General features: G+C 33.0%; 2 protein-coding genes and 1 long non-coding RNA gene across 3 annotated transcripts; 2 read left to right on the top strand and 1 right to left on the bottom strand.

The window, feature by feature from the left end:
• The first annotated feature begins 1,408 nt into the window (after positions 1–1,408).
• LOC143049020 (cerebellin-3-like) lies at positions 1,409–3,565 on the top strand. The gene is made up of 3 exons (XM_076222837.1): positions 1,409–1,508; positions 2,495–2,658; positions 3,120–3,565. The coding sequence occupies exons 1-3, from the start codon at positions 1,504–1,506 to the stop codon at positions 3,512–3,514; spliced, it is 564 nt and encodes a 187-aa protein (XP_076078952.1). The 5' UTR covers positions 1,409–1,503; the 3' UTR covers positions 3,515–3,565.
• A 3,945-nt stretch (positions 3,566–7,510) lies between these two features.
• Positions 7,511–13,583, top strand: LOC143049957 (uncharacterized). The gene is made up of 8 exons (XM_076223739.1): positions 7,511–8,154; positions 8,830–9,295; positions 9,768–10,338; positions 10,720–10,909; positions 11,108–11,353; positions 11,721–11,892; positions 12,271–12,422; positions 12,806–13,583. The coding sequence occupies exons 2-8, from the start codon at positions 9,291–9,293 to the stop codon at positions 12,991–12,993; spliced, it is 1,524 nt and encodes a 507-aa protein (XP_076079854.1). The 5' UTR covers positions 7,511–8,154; positions 8,830–9,290; the 3' UTR covers positions 12,994–13,583.
• LOC143049958 (uncharacterized) lies at positions 13,044–14,375 on the bottom strand. The gene is made up of 2 exons (XR_012970375.1): positions 14,072–14,375; positions 13,044–13,232 (listed from the first exon to the last, which is right to left on the bottom strand). It is a non-coding gene; the product is annotated as an uncharacterized LOC143049958 (long non-coding RNA).
• Positions 14,376–15,238: the final 863 nt, after the last annotated feature.

Below are 15,238 nucleotides of genomic sequence, written 5' to 3'. Positions count from 1 at the left end.
TTCCCGCCCGGTTTTTTTTTTATTGAAAAGGAATCTTTTTTGAAACGGAATTTTGTCGTGAAGTTTGCATCTTCAGCTGCAGTGGAAAGTATATACCTTTGAAAATAATGTTGTAGTGTGGTCGAGTTAGAATTGGCCGACATGATTATGGTCGAGCTGGTAAGATGACAGAAACGTCTCCATAGCATTTATATATATAAATTCTGAATACAGACATCATAGCCGCCATATTAACCTTATAGGATCATCCAGCGATTTAAACCAGAAATGCACAGTCTTCGAAAAACAGTGTCTAGCTTTAGCTGCTTTGTCTATAGGACTAAATGTACTGTGAAGTCTGACGTATGTGATACGTTAAAAAATTTGGCTGCTTTGAAATTATTGGAACAATGGTGGTGAATAGCTTTTTCTGAAATTTATTTAGAATTTTATCGTGCATTCTTCTGTTCACCTTTTAATATTGTGCTTATAACGAGAGAAAAAAAACAACACCCGACATATATTAATGAAGTTGAATAAAAGGAGGCGTTAGATATAGTTCAAAAACCAAGAGACATAAAAACCCCAGTACCCCGCATTGCATTTCTTTTTAATGTGTAAAGTCCCCCCTCGCTTTCCGATTTACAATTCTAGCCATTAGACTATTCCTTGAATGCCAACATTTTTTTGATGTACCGATAATTTACCTGTAAAATTTTATTGGCATTCGAGGAATAAGTGTAAGTAGTTATCGCATGCATAACAAAACAATGATACTAATTAAACAGATAGTAAATTAATATTACAGGTAGATAAAAATCTTGTTCCTCTTTGCAAAGTTTTTTAACATAATTTTGTGCTGTTACTGCAAATATGGATTCTCTTAGAATGAAATTTTGAACAGGTCAACATGTGTATATTGTCTGGAATTTTATTGTGTACACTTTCTACAATAATACTTTCCATAGTTGTGTGTGCTGTAATATCCTCCCATATTACTTAATGGAATTTCTTGAAAATTTGTATCTCGTGTTTGATTACTATGTTTTATTTGTTCATTTGATCAGAATATAATCAAGTTCGATAATTATTCATTTAACATGTTAATACTTATAAAACATTTAAATAGTTATAAAAACCCATATGTTATATAAAAATCAATTGACAAAACTTTGTTTGCGTTCAATTGATAGGTTACATATAAAACGTTGGCATTCGAGGAAGACACCAACTAAGGGTATATATTTAGTATACTTAATTTTAGCGTTTAGTTTTATAAATTAGCAGAAGAAATTTTATTGATCATTTGTCGTGGCTTGCAATTCTAGGAAAGGGTAACAGCTGGTTTTTTTTGTAAAAACTCTTGCCAAAAATGGATTTCGAATAACCTTTTTTATATCTAGATTGCATCATTATGGTGATATAAAATGTCTTCAAGTGAACTATAACTTCATAGAGTGTATTACACAATCAAACAACTAGAGCAAGGCACTTGTTTCGGTTCATCAATACCAAGGATTCAAAATGCAGTAAGTAACAAATGTTAACTGACTTAGAAAATGAAACATATGAATGTTCTATGCATTTGAAATAGAATTATAATTCTTTATTTGCAAAAGAAACAAAAATCAATTTTGGTTATTGTAAATGCATAGACAAAACAAACATAATGAAAACTCGACACTATTATAATAGATATGATAAAAACAGTTATTGGTATCCTTTCCTCATTTCTAATGACTCTTTAATTAAAGAAACAACTGCTTTTACATCATTTGGTGTTGATGTATTTAGTATAAACACGAGAAAGTTTGTATGAAAGTTTCTAATGGTTTAAAATGAATATCATCTGGTGTTGAGCTATTTTTGTAAGCTCGGAGTTTAATAATATAAAAATTGAATATTAGTGTCCATATAACATATATCACTACCATATGTTATAATAGGTTTAACCAAAGTTTTTAAAAAGGTTGCAAGACACTCTCACAGGAAGTGTCCAACGCCCGATGTTTAAAATAGAAAAGGAAACACGAAAGAAACAACAGAAACAACAGAAAATGAAGAGAAGTTGTAAAGTCTTTTTGTGTATTCTATGTATCTAACTATCTGTTTTTTTTAAAGACGTAGTTTTGTTGGCATTTCAGTTCAGTACCTGTACTAAATGATTAGCTTCGTCAGAGGTTGTTTATATTTGTATCGAGTGATTTAGAGATTGCTCATGGTAAAAATATACATAATTCTGTTTGACGTTTTATTATTTGTTATTTATTTTCAAACACAAAATAAACAAATTGACGTAAATTAAAAGGCAAACAATTTCATTTGAATCAAATATTCTTTACCCCAATAAACACATTGTGAAGGACGCATCTTTTTGAGAACAACAAATGTGGAAACTTATATATATAAGCAGAGTTTTAGAAATTCTCATAATCATTGGTATTGCAGAGGTCTAAAAACTATGTTCAGACAAAACTTATGAAATATTTTAAAAGCTGAAAATATTATTTTGCAGCTTTTCTAATCTCATTCTAACTGCAATACTGACCTCAATCTTGATGTCAGGTGGGAGCTGCCACAAATCCTGTTCAAGGAATGCCAATATCATGAAAAGTATTCAGTACCAGTTAAAACTTGTGGAAGACAATGATGGAAAGTGTGACTGTCCTTCAACTTCGAGTAAGTTTATATAAAAATTAAATTCTATACTCTTCAAATAAGATAGGGAAGGGATCATATCAAAAGTCTATACTTTACTTATAGTCTCCTATTTTTATATTAATTCACAGCTTTAATTTTGTACTGACTCGAAGTTACTTATTAATATTCCATAACATTGAGAATAGAAATGGGGAATGTGTCAAAGAGACAGCAACCAGACCAAATAGCAGAAAAGAGTTGAAGGCAATTTTCTTGTTGTCTTGTACTAATATGAAGCAGGAGATGACACAACTTACTTAGAAACAAATTTTACCTGGAATATATAAAAGGTCAAAATACTATAAACTAGTAAATAATTTTAATACCCCTAAATACGGTTTAATATCTGCATTTATTAAAATAAATTTAAAAACAGGCGTTCCTTGTGATTGTTCTTATAATGCTGAATGAGTATATAATTCGCATAATTTTTTAATTAGGTTCCGGAAAAGTTGGTTTTCTTGTGTTCAATTCGGGAAATTTGAAGAACATTGGTAATGGTGCTATCGTTGTGTACGACACAGTAACTACCAACCTCGGCGGAGGCTATGATAAGTCGACTGGTGTGTTCACTGCAACTGTAGAAGGTCTTTACTACTTTACCTGGACAGTTCTTACTTATCCTGGCAAGACTTTCTACACACAATTAATACTGAATGACAATGTTGTAGCAAAAAATCATGCTGGAGCTTCAGGGATGTCTACATACATGCCATCTAGTCAAAGTGTTGTTTTACAAATGAAGAAAAATGACAAAGTATCTATCAGGATTCAAAACGGAGGTTTATTCATGCACGGAGATAAGTGGTCAACCTTTAGCGGCTTCAAAATCTAAATAAAATGAATTGACCGTTAAGAATTACTTATATCATTTATTTCTCACCTATAATCATTTCAAGAACTGTTGTTTCCATTATATTGGAATCCTAGAAAATTCAGCCAAATAAAAAAAAACCGCACAGGCGACGGGCGTTTAAAAGTTTGAATTAAGATAAGATAAGTGTATATTACAAATGAAAACAAAAATATTGGGAACTATCAACTATTTATATAAAGTTTGATTATGATTTATACACTAAGCGATAAGATAACAGAGACATCTATTAATTGTCAATGACCCACTTATTATTTGACTGATATGTTAATTAGAAAACAATTGATTATAATCGATTATAATCTAAAAATAAATACAACATCATACCCCTTTACATTTGAATTATATTTAATTTTAGATTTAGATCATCGCTTTATGGAAATAAAGTTTGAGATGTTTCCATTTGAACAGAAATTCGTTAATCAAAAAGTTTTTCATTAACAATTGAATTATTTGGGTGCTTTGATATGCTGATTTCAGCAATGAACTATCTTATATTTTGGATAATTGGTATAGGTCAATTACCTCCAATTTTTCAGTTCTTTCATCACATGTATTTTGTATAACAAACCCATGTTGTATCAAATATTCAATCACAATTCAAATTCAGAGCTGTTTCAAGCTAAAATGTTGTGTCTACACTTGCTCCACTGTTCAGGATTTGACCTCTGCAGGGAAATCCGGTGTGCTGTTTATTTTTGAGCACATTATTTTGTTAACAAAATTTAGATCAGTAATTACAGTTTTCTAAAGAAGAAGCCTGGCATAACAGAAAACACAATCACATTATCATTATTATTTGATACAATTATAACCACCCAAAACCGCAAAGAAGATCAGTGCAAAATTAAAATTTGTGACCATTTGAAGATTTCGAAATATTGTGTAGGGGAATGAAAATGTACATGAATTTATATTCTAAAGGATTTTCAAACTGTTTATTTCCTTAGACTTCAAAGTGTTTTAAGTTGGAAAAACTAAAGAATTGGAAATTATTCCATCAAACAAAGACATTTTCTTACGGGAATAAAATCTGCGATAGCAACAATTAAATAAAGTAAATGAGATTTTTAAGTCTTATGTTTGCACTCTGTCAGTCTGTCTGCCTGTCTGTCCATCCATCAGTCCGGCAAATAAGTTTCCCAGTAGCAAAGGGGGCATTCAGTTTTTCCCTTGTCCGTCTGTATGTACGTGTCAAAGTTTGTTTCCGTTTTCTAACATAAGTTTGCCTCAACCAAATGTTATGAAACTTGTACACAATGCTTATTACCACAAAATACAGACCAATTTTATATTTTGCTTGTGTCACTCTAACTGTTCTAGAGTTATGCCCCTTTACAAATGGAAAAAATGCAGATTTTTTTCACATTCTCATAATTTATTTTGCCTCATCCAAATGTTATGTAACTTGTACACAATGCATATTACCACAAATACAGATAAAGTTTGAATTTTGCTTGTGTCACTTTAACCGTTCTTGAGTCATGCTCCTTTACAAATGGAAAAATTGCTGAATTTTTTGCCGTTCTCTTTATTTCGTTTGCATCAACCAAATGTTACAAAATGCTCATTACCACAAAACACAAATCAATTTTAAATGTTGGTGGTGTCACTTTAACTGATTTACAATACTTATTACCACAAAATACCCTTATACAAATGGAAAAAACGCATTTATCGTTTGTTTCTTTTTTTAGCTAATCTGGCCCTTCCCATCACTTTGCGTCCGGCGTCCGTCGTCGTCGTCCGTCGTCGTTAACTTTAAAAAAAATCTTCTCCTCTGAAACTATTGGGCCAAATTAAACCAAACTTGGCCACAATCATCATTGGGGTATCTAGTTAAACAAATATGTCCGGTGACTCGGCCAACCAACCAAGATGGCCGCAATGGCTAAAAATAGAACATAGGGTTAAAATGCAGTTTTTGGCTAATAACTCAAAAACCAAAGCATTTAGAGCAAATCTGACTGGGATAAAATTAGTTATCAGATCTATCTGCCCTGAAATTTTCAGATGAATCGGACAACCCGTTGTTTGGTTGCTGCCCCTAAATTGGTAATTTTATGGAAATTTTACTGTTTTTGGTTATTATCTTGAATATTATTATAGATAGAGATAAACTGTAAACAGCAATAATGTTCAGCAAAATAAGATTCACAAATATGTCAAACATGACCGAAATGGTCAGGTGACCCCTTTAGGAGTAATTGCCCTTTATAGTCAATTGTTAACCATTTTTCGTAAATCTTAGTTATCATTTACAAAAATCTCCTTCTCTGAAACTACTGGGCCAAATTAATCCAAACTTGGCAACAATCATCATTGGGGTATTTAGTTTTTAAAATTGGTGGCGTGACACTGCCATCCAACCAAGATGGCCGCCATGGCTAAAAATAGGACATAGAGGTAAAAAGTAGATTTTGCCTTATAACTCTAAAACCAAAGCATTTAGAGCAAATCTGACATGGGGTATAATAATCTATTAGGTCAAGATCTATCTGCCCTGAAATTTTCAGACAAATCGGTCAACCCGTTGTTGGGTTACTGCCCCTGAACTAGTAACTTTAAGGAAAGTTTGCAGTTTTTGCTTATCATCTTGAATATTATTATAGATAGAGATAAACTGTATAAAGCAAAGTAAGATCTACAAATTAGTCAACATGACCAAAATTGTCAGTTAACCTATTAAGGAGTTATTGTCCTTTATAGTCAATTTTAAACCATTTTTCTAAAATTTTAGTATTCTTTTAAAAAGTCTTCTCCTCTGAAACTACTGGGCCAAATTTAACCAAACTAGGCCACAATCATCATTTAGGTATCTAGTTTTAAAAATGTGTGGCGTGACCCTGCCAACCAACCAAGATGATCGCCATGGCTAAAAATAGTACATAGAGCGAAATGTAGATTTTGGCTTATATCTCTGAAACCAAAGCATTTAGAGCAAATCTGACATGGGGTATAATAATCTATTCGGTCAAGATCTTTCTTTCTGAAATTTTCAGACAAATCGGTCAACCCGTTGTTGGATTGCTGCCCCTGAATTAGTAATTTTCAGGAAAGTTTGCAGTTTTTGCTTATTATCTTGAATATTATTATGGATAGATAGAGATAAACTGTATAAGCAATATTGTTCAGTAAAGTAAGATCTACAAATAAGTCAACATGACCAAAATTGTCAGTTTACCTATTAAGGAGTTATTGTCCTTTATAGTCATTTTTTAACAATTTTCATAAATTTTTGTAAATTTTTAGAATTTATTTTCCACTGTAACTACATTTGTACTGGGCCAAGTTTATTATAGATAGAGATAATTGTAGCAAGAAGAATGGTCAGTAAAGTAAGATCTACAAACACATCATGATCACCAAAACACAATTTTTCATGAATTTATCTGTGTCCATTGTTTAATATACACAAAGACCAAGGTGAGCGACACAGGCTCTTGAGAGCCTCTAGTTTTATTATCTTTTCTATCCGAATAAAGGCTGTCTAATTTCAATCAATTGTACATTTCGATGAAAAGCTCTTTTAAAGGCCAATTTAGACTTATCTGACAGATACTGATCAAAGTTTCCAGAAAATTTGATTTAAGGAAAATAATGCTTTTTCTAATCACGTGATATCTCTCAAAAAGTCGCAATATTTTTCGTCAATGTCAAATAAATGGTCGAAGTTTATGTAAATTATGTGTTATTCAAAACTGCTTACAGAATGAACCTTTAAGAAAGAATGTTCAGTGAACATTGAATGATAATCTGGTATGGTTGAGTACCCAAGCTAAAAATGTAATAAAAGCAGAGAGAGAGGAGAAAGAAGAGAGGGAGGATTTTTCTATCAACTTAATCATGCATTTCAGTTGTCTTAATTGAAATTGAAAGTAAAGTTAAGTAAGTTAAAGTAGGTTACGTTACATTTAATATAGGAAGATAATTTGACATAGGAAGCTACATTTAAAGGAGACCTGACATGAAATCGGGTTTTTGCTTTTTTTTCTATATTTTGGCTTGAAATATGTTTGTGTAAAGGTTTTTTCAACTACCTGTTACCAATTTCGGAATTATAGGTCAATTTGATTGACATCTCGTTGACCTGTTGAATATGCGAAAATTCATTGCGATAACGAGGCTCTCGAGCCTGTGACGTCACAGGCACTGTACGATAGTTCTGAATGACAGCATCAATCACTCATCTCATCTTTAGAAAAAAAATCCAATTACGTTTTTGTTTGAAACTGACATACATGCAAACCAGCCATGGTGTATTGTGCAGCTTATGGGTGCAACAATGAGGCAAAAAAAGGCAACGGATAAGTTTTTTTCGTTTCCCAACTGATGTTCAACTACGAAGGGCGTGGACACATTTCTGCAGAAGGTGGAACTTTGTACCTGGACCAAATCATAGATTATGTTCGGCACATTTCTCCAAACAGAGTTTTACCAAAGACCCCGATTTGATGGCCCAACTTGGAATTACATACAAGCTAACCCTACTACCCGACGCAAAGCCCGATGTACCTGTACCTAACACAGGTATCCAAGATGGCGAGAAGCTGAGCATGCCCATCAGGAGAGGTGCTTTTGAGAAACGCCGAAAGGCAGAGGTAAGTTTTATTTTTGTCAGCGGCATCTTATATTTTCATGTTTTTATTATATATGTATAAGTCAGATAATTTATAAGTCATTTAGCATTGACCGTGTTTAATTATTTAATCATTGCACACAGCTTCACTACTAATTTCGATTCAGGTAAACACGCCTCAGGTGTGTGTACACGCGCCATTGATCAGCTGATCACGTTGTTCGCAGGTGGTCAAGCGGTTAGTTAAATTTACCTGATTACAGAATTTTCACGATAAATATTTTACAGGTACTCGATTTTTCATTACACGTTGGGAAAGAGTAACACGTTTTTATAGGGGTTTGTGTATTACAGTAAAATAATTCTAATACAGTGAAATACAATTTAACAGGTAAACAGGTAGCGGGTGAATCTTGTATTGTAAGACACAGCATTTCACAGCTGCATTTACAAATATTTATATTACTGTGTGAAATCAGTTTGGCAAATTTTCTTAAGTTGATATAATTAATATTATAATGAAAAAGAAGAATAATAAGATATTTTTAAAAAATATAAGTTTTATAATTTTTAATTTTTTAACATCATAAAATGTTAAATTTAAATGATGATCATTATACTTATTTGTTTGTCTTAAAGTTCACATTTATGTTTATTTAATACATTAGCAACACTAATTTTAAAATTTATGTTATAGATTCTGCAAATGGCATATGATAGTCATGTGAGCACACCAACTCCAAAGCAAAAAGACACAGCCACATCTGTTCAGTTGGATGACACAGAGGTTCTTTCATGTACTCCAAGTGAAGGTGAATTGATACCACAGCGCACGCCAGTGGAAACGCCACAGCCCAAGCCAGTTGAAACACCTCAGCCCAAGTCAGTGGAAACACCATTCAAGCCTAGCACATCAATCAGGATGGTTAACAAAAAGCTACAAGTGAAATTACATCCACAACGTAGATCCAGGGGTCATCAGACAGACAGCAAGATAACAGGTGCTAAAACAATCCAGAAGAAGACTTTCAATACAACAGCAACACACACACAGATGAACCATCACCCAAAGAAGTAGAAAACCATAGTGACAGTGATGATGAAGTTGCAGAACCTGAAGATAGCGATGACTCAGACTACAATCCAACAGATGATGAAATGAGGTATATTTATAAGTTGTATTGTTGGATTAATTTAGTGTATTACTATCAGTGAATATTTTCAATATGATAATGAAATGGTTGCATGGTATAAAATATTTATTTTAAATCTTGAAACATATAATTAATTAGTATGACTGCCAATGAGACAGCTCTATATACATGCGACCTAAAGGTGTAAAAATTGATAATTGAACTTACGTCACAGTTCAGCCTTCAACAATAAGAAGACCCAACACTACAAAGTCAGAAGTCTATTTGCGTAATAAACTATTTAAATTTAATATATCAATTTAGGATATTTACTCAGTCGAAAGGTCAAGGTACCATATGATATAAGTAGATCATATTGAACGTGTTCTCAGACTGCATCCTTTCTCAATATATTTTAAAACCAGTCAGTCCATATTTAACATTGTCAAAAATTCAATGAGCTAAACAGTTATTTAGAAATATGTTTTTTTTTATTTTCCAGTTCTGATGATGATTCAGATACTGAGTCTGAAATGAACTACAAACTCACCTCCAAGGCTACCCCAGCTGAAGAAAAAGAGTTTATGGTGAGTGAGTCAGCACTATCCGAGCTCTTGTCTGTTTGCCGTTACTGCTCTGGAGAAGCTGTTGCCCTTATAAAGAATACCAAAGGTTCCATGGTTGTCACCAAGACAGTCTGTTTGAATGGGCATGTATCCATCTGGAAGAGCCAGTCTTGCCATGACAACTTACCATGGGGTAATCTGATGACAGCGACTGCCATCCTGTGTAGCGGGTCAAACTCTAGTAAAGTTCTACAGATGTTTCAACACCTCAACATGCAGACCATTCCTTCAAGAACCTACAACAGACTACAGACTTTGTATATATCTCCATCTGCATCTATGGCCTGGGATGCAGAGCAGACAGCACTTCTCGCAGACCTGTATGACAAAGAAGTTATTGTTAGTGGGGATGCAAGATGTGATTCTCCTGGCTATTCGGCAAAGTACGGATCATACACCATGATGGATTTAAAGACCAGCAAGATTTTAGACTTCCAATTGGTACAGGTATGTTGAAAAAAGATGAAATGATCAGTTCGGATAAAAAAATAAGCTGTCGCTTAGTATTAATTTTGGAAAAGACGATAACCTAAGAATCTGATAAAAGCATATTCTGGGTTAACACCAACTAATGAGAGCAGGCGAAAAAACAAATTTGTTATAGAAGAAGAAAATATTTTATGTCCAATTATGGGTCATAAAGGGCATACACATTATATGAATTAAGTGAGAAATTTACAAATTCTTTCAGTACAAAAAAAAATGGTTTTTTTTGGTTAATATTGTTTATGTTTGTTGTATTTACATTGTGGCCAATAAATATATTTTTGTATACATATTTTTAAACCAAAGCAGTTCATGTTTTAAAATGTACTTATTTTTTTACAGTGCAACGAAGTGAAAGGCTCTGCACATATGGAGTTGGAAGGTTTGAAGAGGTCCATCAGATACCTAGAGAACATGATGCACATCAAAATTAATGATTTAGTCACAGACAGGCATTCTTCAATCAAGAAGTTCATGCGCACTGAGCAAGACAAAACAAACCACCTGTTTGATGTGTGGCATGTAGCTAAAGGTAACTATTGATTTTTTGTTTACTTATTATTTGCCATTTACCGCCAACAATACCTATATAAAGATTTAAATACTATGTACGAAAAACTGTTATTATTTTATTTATTCAATTTAAAATTTGTACAGTATCTTTAAAACTACCAACTCAAATTAATAATTTTTCAAAATCTGTTTTTACATTATCCCGTTTATTTGGCAGGAATATCTAAGAAGCTGGAAGCTGCTGCAAAGAAGTCGGGTAGTAAGGACATTCGTCCATGGATCAAATCAATAGTCAACCACATCTATTGGATATCGTCTTCCTGCGGTACTAACGGAGACCTGAAGTTGGCAAAATGGCGGTCAATTGTAAACCACATCAGCAACAAACATGAGAACCACTCCATACTTTATCCAAGATGTGAGCATCAGCCCATCACAGTAGACCGGCAGTGGTTGAATGAAGGTAAAATCTGTTCTTTTTATTCTCATAAATATAAAAAAGAATATGTGGTATGATTGTCAATGAGACAACTATCCACAAGAGACCAAAATGACAGACATTTACAACTAACGGTCACCGTACGGCTTCAACAATGAGCAAACCTCATACTGCATAGTCAGCTATAAAAGACGCCGATATGACAATGAAAAACAATATAGCAATATCTCAAACTTGAAAGTAATTTGATACGATACACATAAATTAAAACGAGGAATGTGTACAAAAAACTTTAAATGGCATATTTAAAAATAATAAGAACATTGAATAGTAAATATAGTTAAATGATTAGGAAATGAAATGTTATGTTTATTGGTAATTCATGTTTTAGGTTCAGTTCCATACAAGAGGCTAAAAGACATTGTGGAAAGCAGGTACCTTATGGTAGATGTACCCAAGTTATCACCTGTTTACCAGACATATTCATTGGAGGTGTTCCATTCCTTGGTGAACCACTTCTGCCCGAAAAGCACCCATTTCTTCTACCCAACAATGCTTGCAAGGTAATAATTGATAAAATTATTTTGATAAAAATCAGAAGATGTGGCATGATTGCCAATGAATAAACTACCCACTGGAAGCAAATAACATAAAAGTAACTATCTATATATATATATGTCACTGTGCAGCCTTCAACAATAAGCAAAACCTGTACCGTATAGTAAGCTTTAAATTTTTATTGTATTACCAATGCATGCGACACTGTGTTCAATACTATGAGCAGTACCTGGATTATAATCTGATAAAAACAACGGTGCAATTTCTAAGAGAAATTTTTAAAACAAATGTTGTACTTCCATTCTAAATCTTATACACACAATATAATAGTTGTGCAAATTTCAGATATATTGTCTGACTAAATTTTGTATTCATATTTACAGATTGAGTATTGCTGCTCTTCATTATAACGAGAACAGTGGGCGACAGCAAGCAACAACCAAGACTGGGGAACAGCGTTTCAGTATGTGTTACCCAAAGGCCAAAAAGGGTACTGAGGCAGTGGTCAAGCCAAAGAAGACTGCACCAACATTTGGTAAAATTTTAGAATATCATTTATGGAAACTTTACTGCACCAAATATCCATTTGAGGGCCTCAGGGAAGATTAGCTTTATAGCTAACTGTGTACCCCTCTTTTCATAAAGAATTATTATTATTATTTGTAAATTTAAAGTATCTTCAGTAGTACACTATTTGATGAGATTTTAAAAGCAATTTTAAACCAGGACAGTTAATCCAAGCTGTGGATAAAGGAAGTTAGTTTGATACTGTATTCAGTAATTTGGTTATACATGTATAAGAATATCATACAACACTTCTTTGACAAATAAAAGAAATAGGTTGTAGCTTAGTAGTCTCTATTTATTATTTGACAATAATAATTATTGTTTATTCATAGTAGTATTTATTTTTTTCAGTTTATGTGTCGCTCATCAAACAGGCTGTGGTAGAGAGAAGAAGAGAAGAGTTCAAATCTTATACATCTGCTTCTGATGATGTACGTGTTTTCAACAATCACCATCCAGATCACATGACATCAACATTCACCCCGTTCAGGAAGGTCGACCTTATTCAAAGACACAGATCGCGATTTCAAACACAGTAAATAATGACCAATTTTCTTTTCCAAGCAGGAAAAGTAATAAAGAATTTGTATTAAAATTTTAATAGTTGAATACATGAATTTGTCATACAATTGCATATTTAAAACCAGAATATGTCTCTGATGGGAAAGTATCTCTTATTTTTTTCACAACACATGCTGGTAATATCTTTCTGTTGTGTCGTCCTAGTCTATGCCAAATCCATTGAACAAAACGTCTGTATTCCATGAAGCGGAACCTCCTGTAGATAGAAGTTTCATGTTAAAACAAACGATTGTTATAATCTTTATTTCAAGCATGATAATTGTAAATATAACATTGTTGCATAAATAAAATTATGATTGTATTTGTATATATGAATGTTGCATTAATAAAAATATTATCGTCATTGTAAATATAAAATTGTACCATAAATAAGAATATTATTTGTATCAATTGTATATAACTTTTATTATGACGCATGTTAATAAATTTGTCAAAAAAAACATTGTTTTCCAATTTACTGTTAAAGAGTTGTACTTCTATAGTCTGATGGAATTTGTCTTCTTGGATTCTGTCAGGTGAATGAATTATTTATGGAGATTTATGCATAATGACATCTAATTGAAAACGAGATGTGGTAAGAATGCCAATGAGACAAACATCTACCCAAGTTCATAAGGTCTTTGATGTCTAAAAGTATGCAACAGATTCATATGGTCACTTCTTAGGACATTTGACAGTTACTTATGTTCGTGGTGCTACGTTATATCAAATTATGTGAGAGCTTTGAGTTTTTTGTCTTGTTACTGGTTTAATAATTTGGAGTTTGCATGATTAAAAGGCCAAACTGTTGAGAATATTTAGTGTCTTTGATTCAGTCAAGGAGTGGGTAACATTTTTTCTGCATCATGACAGATCGCTTGTTTGGAAATTATGGAGCTAGCGATGAACAGTTAAAATGAGACAGCAGCATAACGACACGAGCAATGTACAATTAAGCTATCATGAAAGTTGTAAACGAATATGCAAGTTATCACAAAGGCTGAAAATGAATATGCAAGGTCAAGATTAATGCAGTAAAAAAAAAAAAATATTTACTCATTTATTGGCTCGTTGTCATCAAAAGGTTATACATTTTCCAGGTAAGCATACATGCTAATCTGTAAAACGTGTCTGTTGAGGCAGTTAGCAACAAACACTTCGTGCTCTGTGATACACTGCAGGTCTTCTGGTTGCATGTGGAAACTTACTGCTGATACATTCGAACAAAATGTACATTCTTCAGATGTTGTCATGGGTTCACAATTCCCACAGTCACACCTATAAAAGCCGAAAACAACATGTAGGCCTTTACTTACATTACCGAACTTCTTCAATATTGATAGGATACGAAATAGAATGACAAGTCACAAAACAATGACATTGCATGACCAGATTCATTTATATTTTAAAGCCTCCCCCTCGCATAATATTCCTACAATCTTCTACATTATATTAAAAGTTGACCCAAATAAGAGCGGTCTATTTTTCAACAAAAATTGTACGATTTTAGAAGGGAGGCGCACGTACATGTAAACGACTTTCAGTTCAATTATTCGCATAGTTCATGCCTACTTTGTATATAAAAATAGAATACTTAATTATAACTTTGGATTAAAAAAAAATAATATAACAAAACGACAAAAATGAATAAATACGAACAGTCGGTGTTCAGTAGTCTGTCTTCGGCCTGAGACAAGTCGTCGATGTCCGAGGTCTCTGATGATGAATTACCGTCTTCTCCGGGATTAATTTCGTTGCCTATTGGTTCGAATTGATACGGACGTATATCTACCAATCTAGAAACATCGGGAATTTCACTGTCACAGCTGTCCATACTACCTATCGTTCAATTTCTTAAAACACCTCAACCGCTGACCACTGTCTGACCTAGATAGTGCCAGTGACGTCATCAATTCACGTGATCGCCTTTCTAATTAAAATTCATAGGTCAGGGGACGCGGTGATTACAAAACATGTAATTAGTTTAATAGTGAGTAAACCGTAATTGATTTTTGTTTATTTTGAAAATCGTGTCAGGTCTCCTTTAATAGAGGGAATTATTTCTTCACCCCGGCAGTGAGGTTTGAACACGCGATCTTTCTTGCGTGAAATTGTTCATCTAACAAATGAGCCACAGAAACCATTGGCAAATATATGAAATTTAAGTATATAAGTCAACTTCTCTGTAAGAAGATAAAATATTCTTGAAGAACATAATCCAAC

The sequence above is a fragment of the Mytilus galloprovincialis genome, chromosome 10 (assembly GCF_965363235.1).
Source record: "Mytilus galloprovincialis chromosome 10, xbMytGall1.hap1.1, whole genome shotgun sequence".
Taxonomy (NCBI): domain Eukaryota; kingdom Metazoa; phylum Mollusca; class Bivalvia; order Mytilida; family Mytilidae; genus Mytilus; species Mytilus galloprovincialis.
Note: the sequence above shows the minus strand (reverse complement) of the source record. Positions and strands in the feature narration are given on the sequence as shown.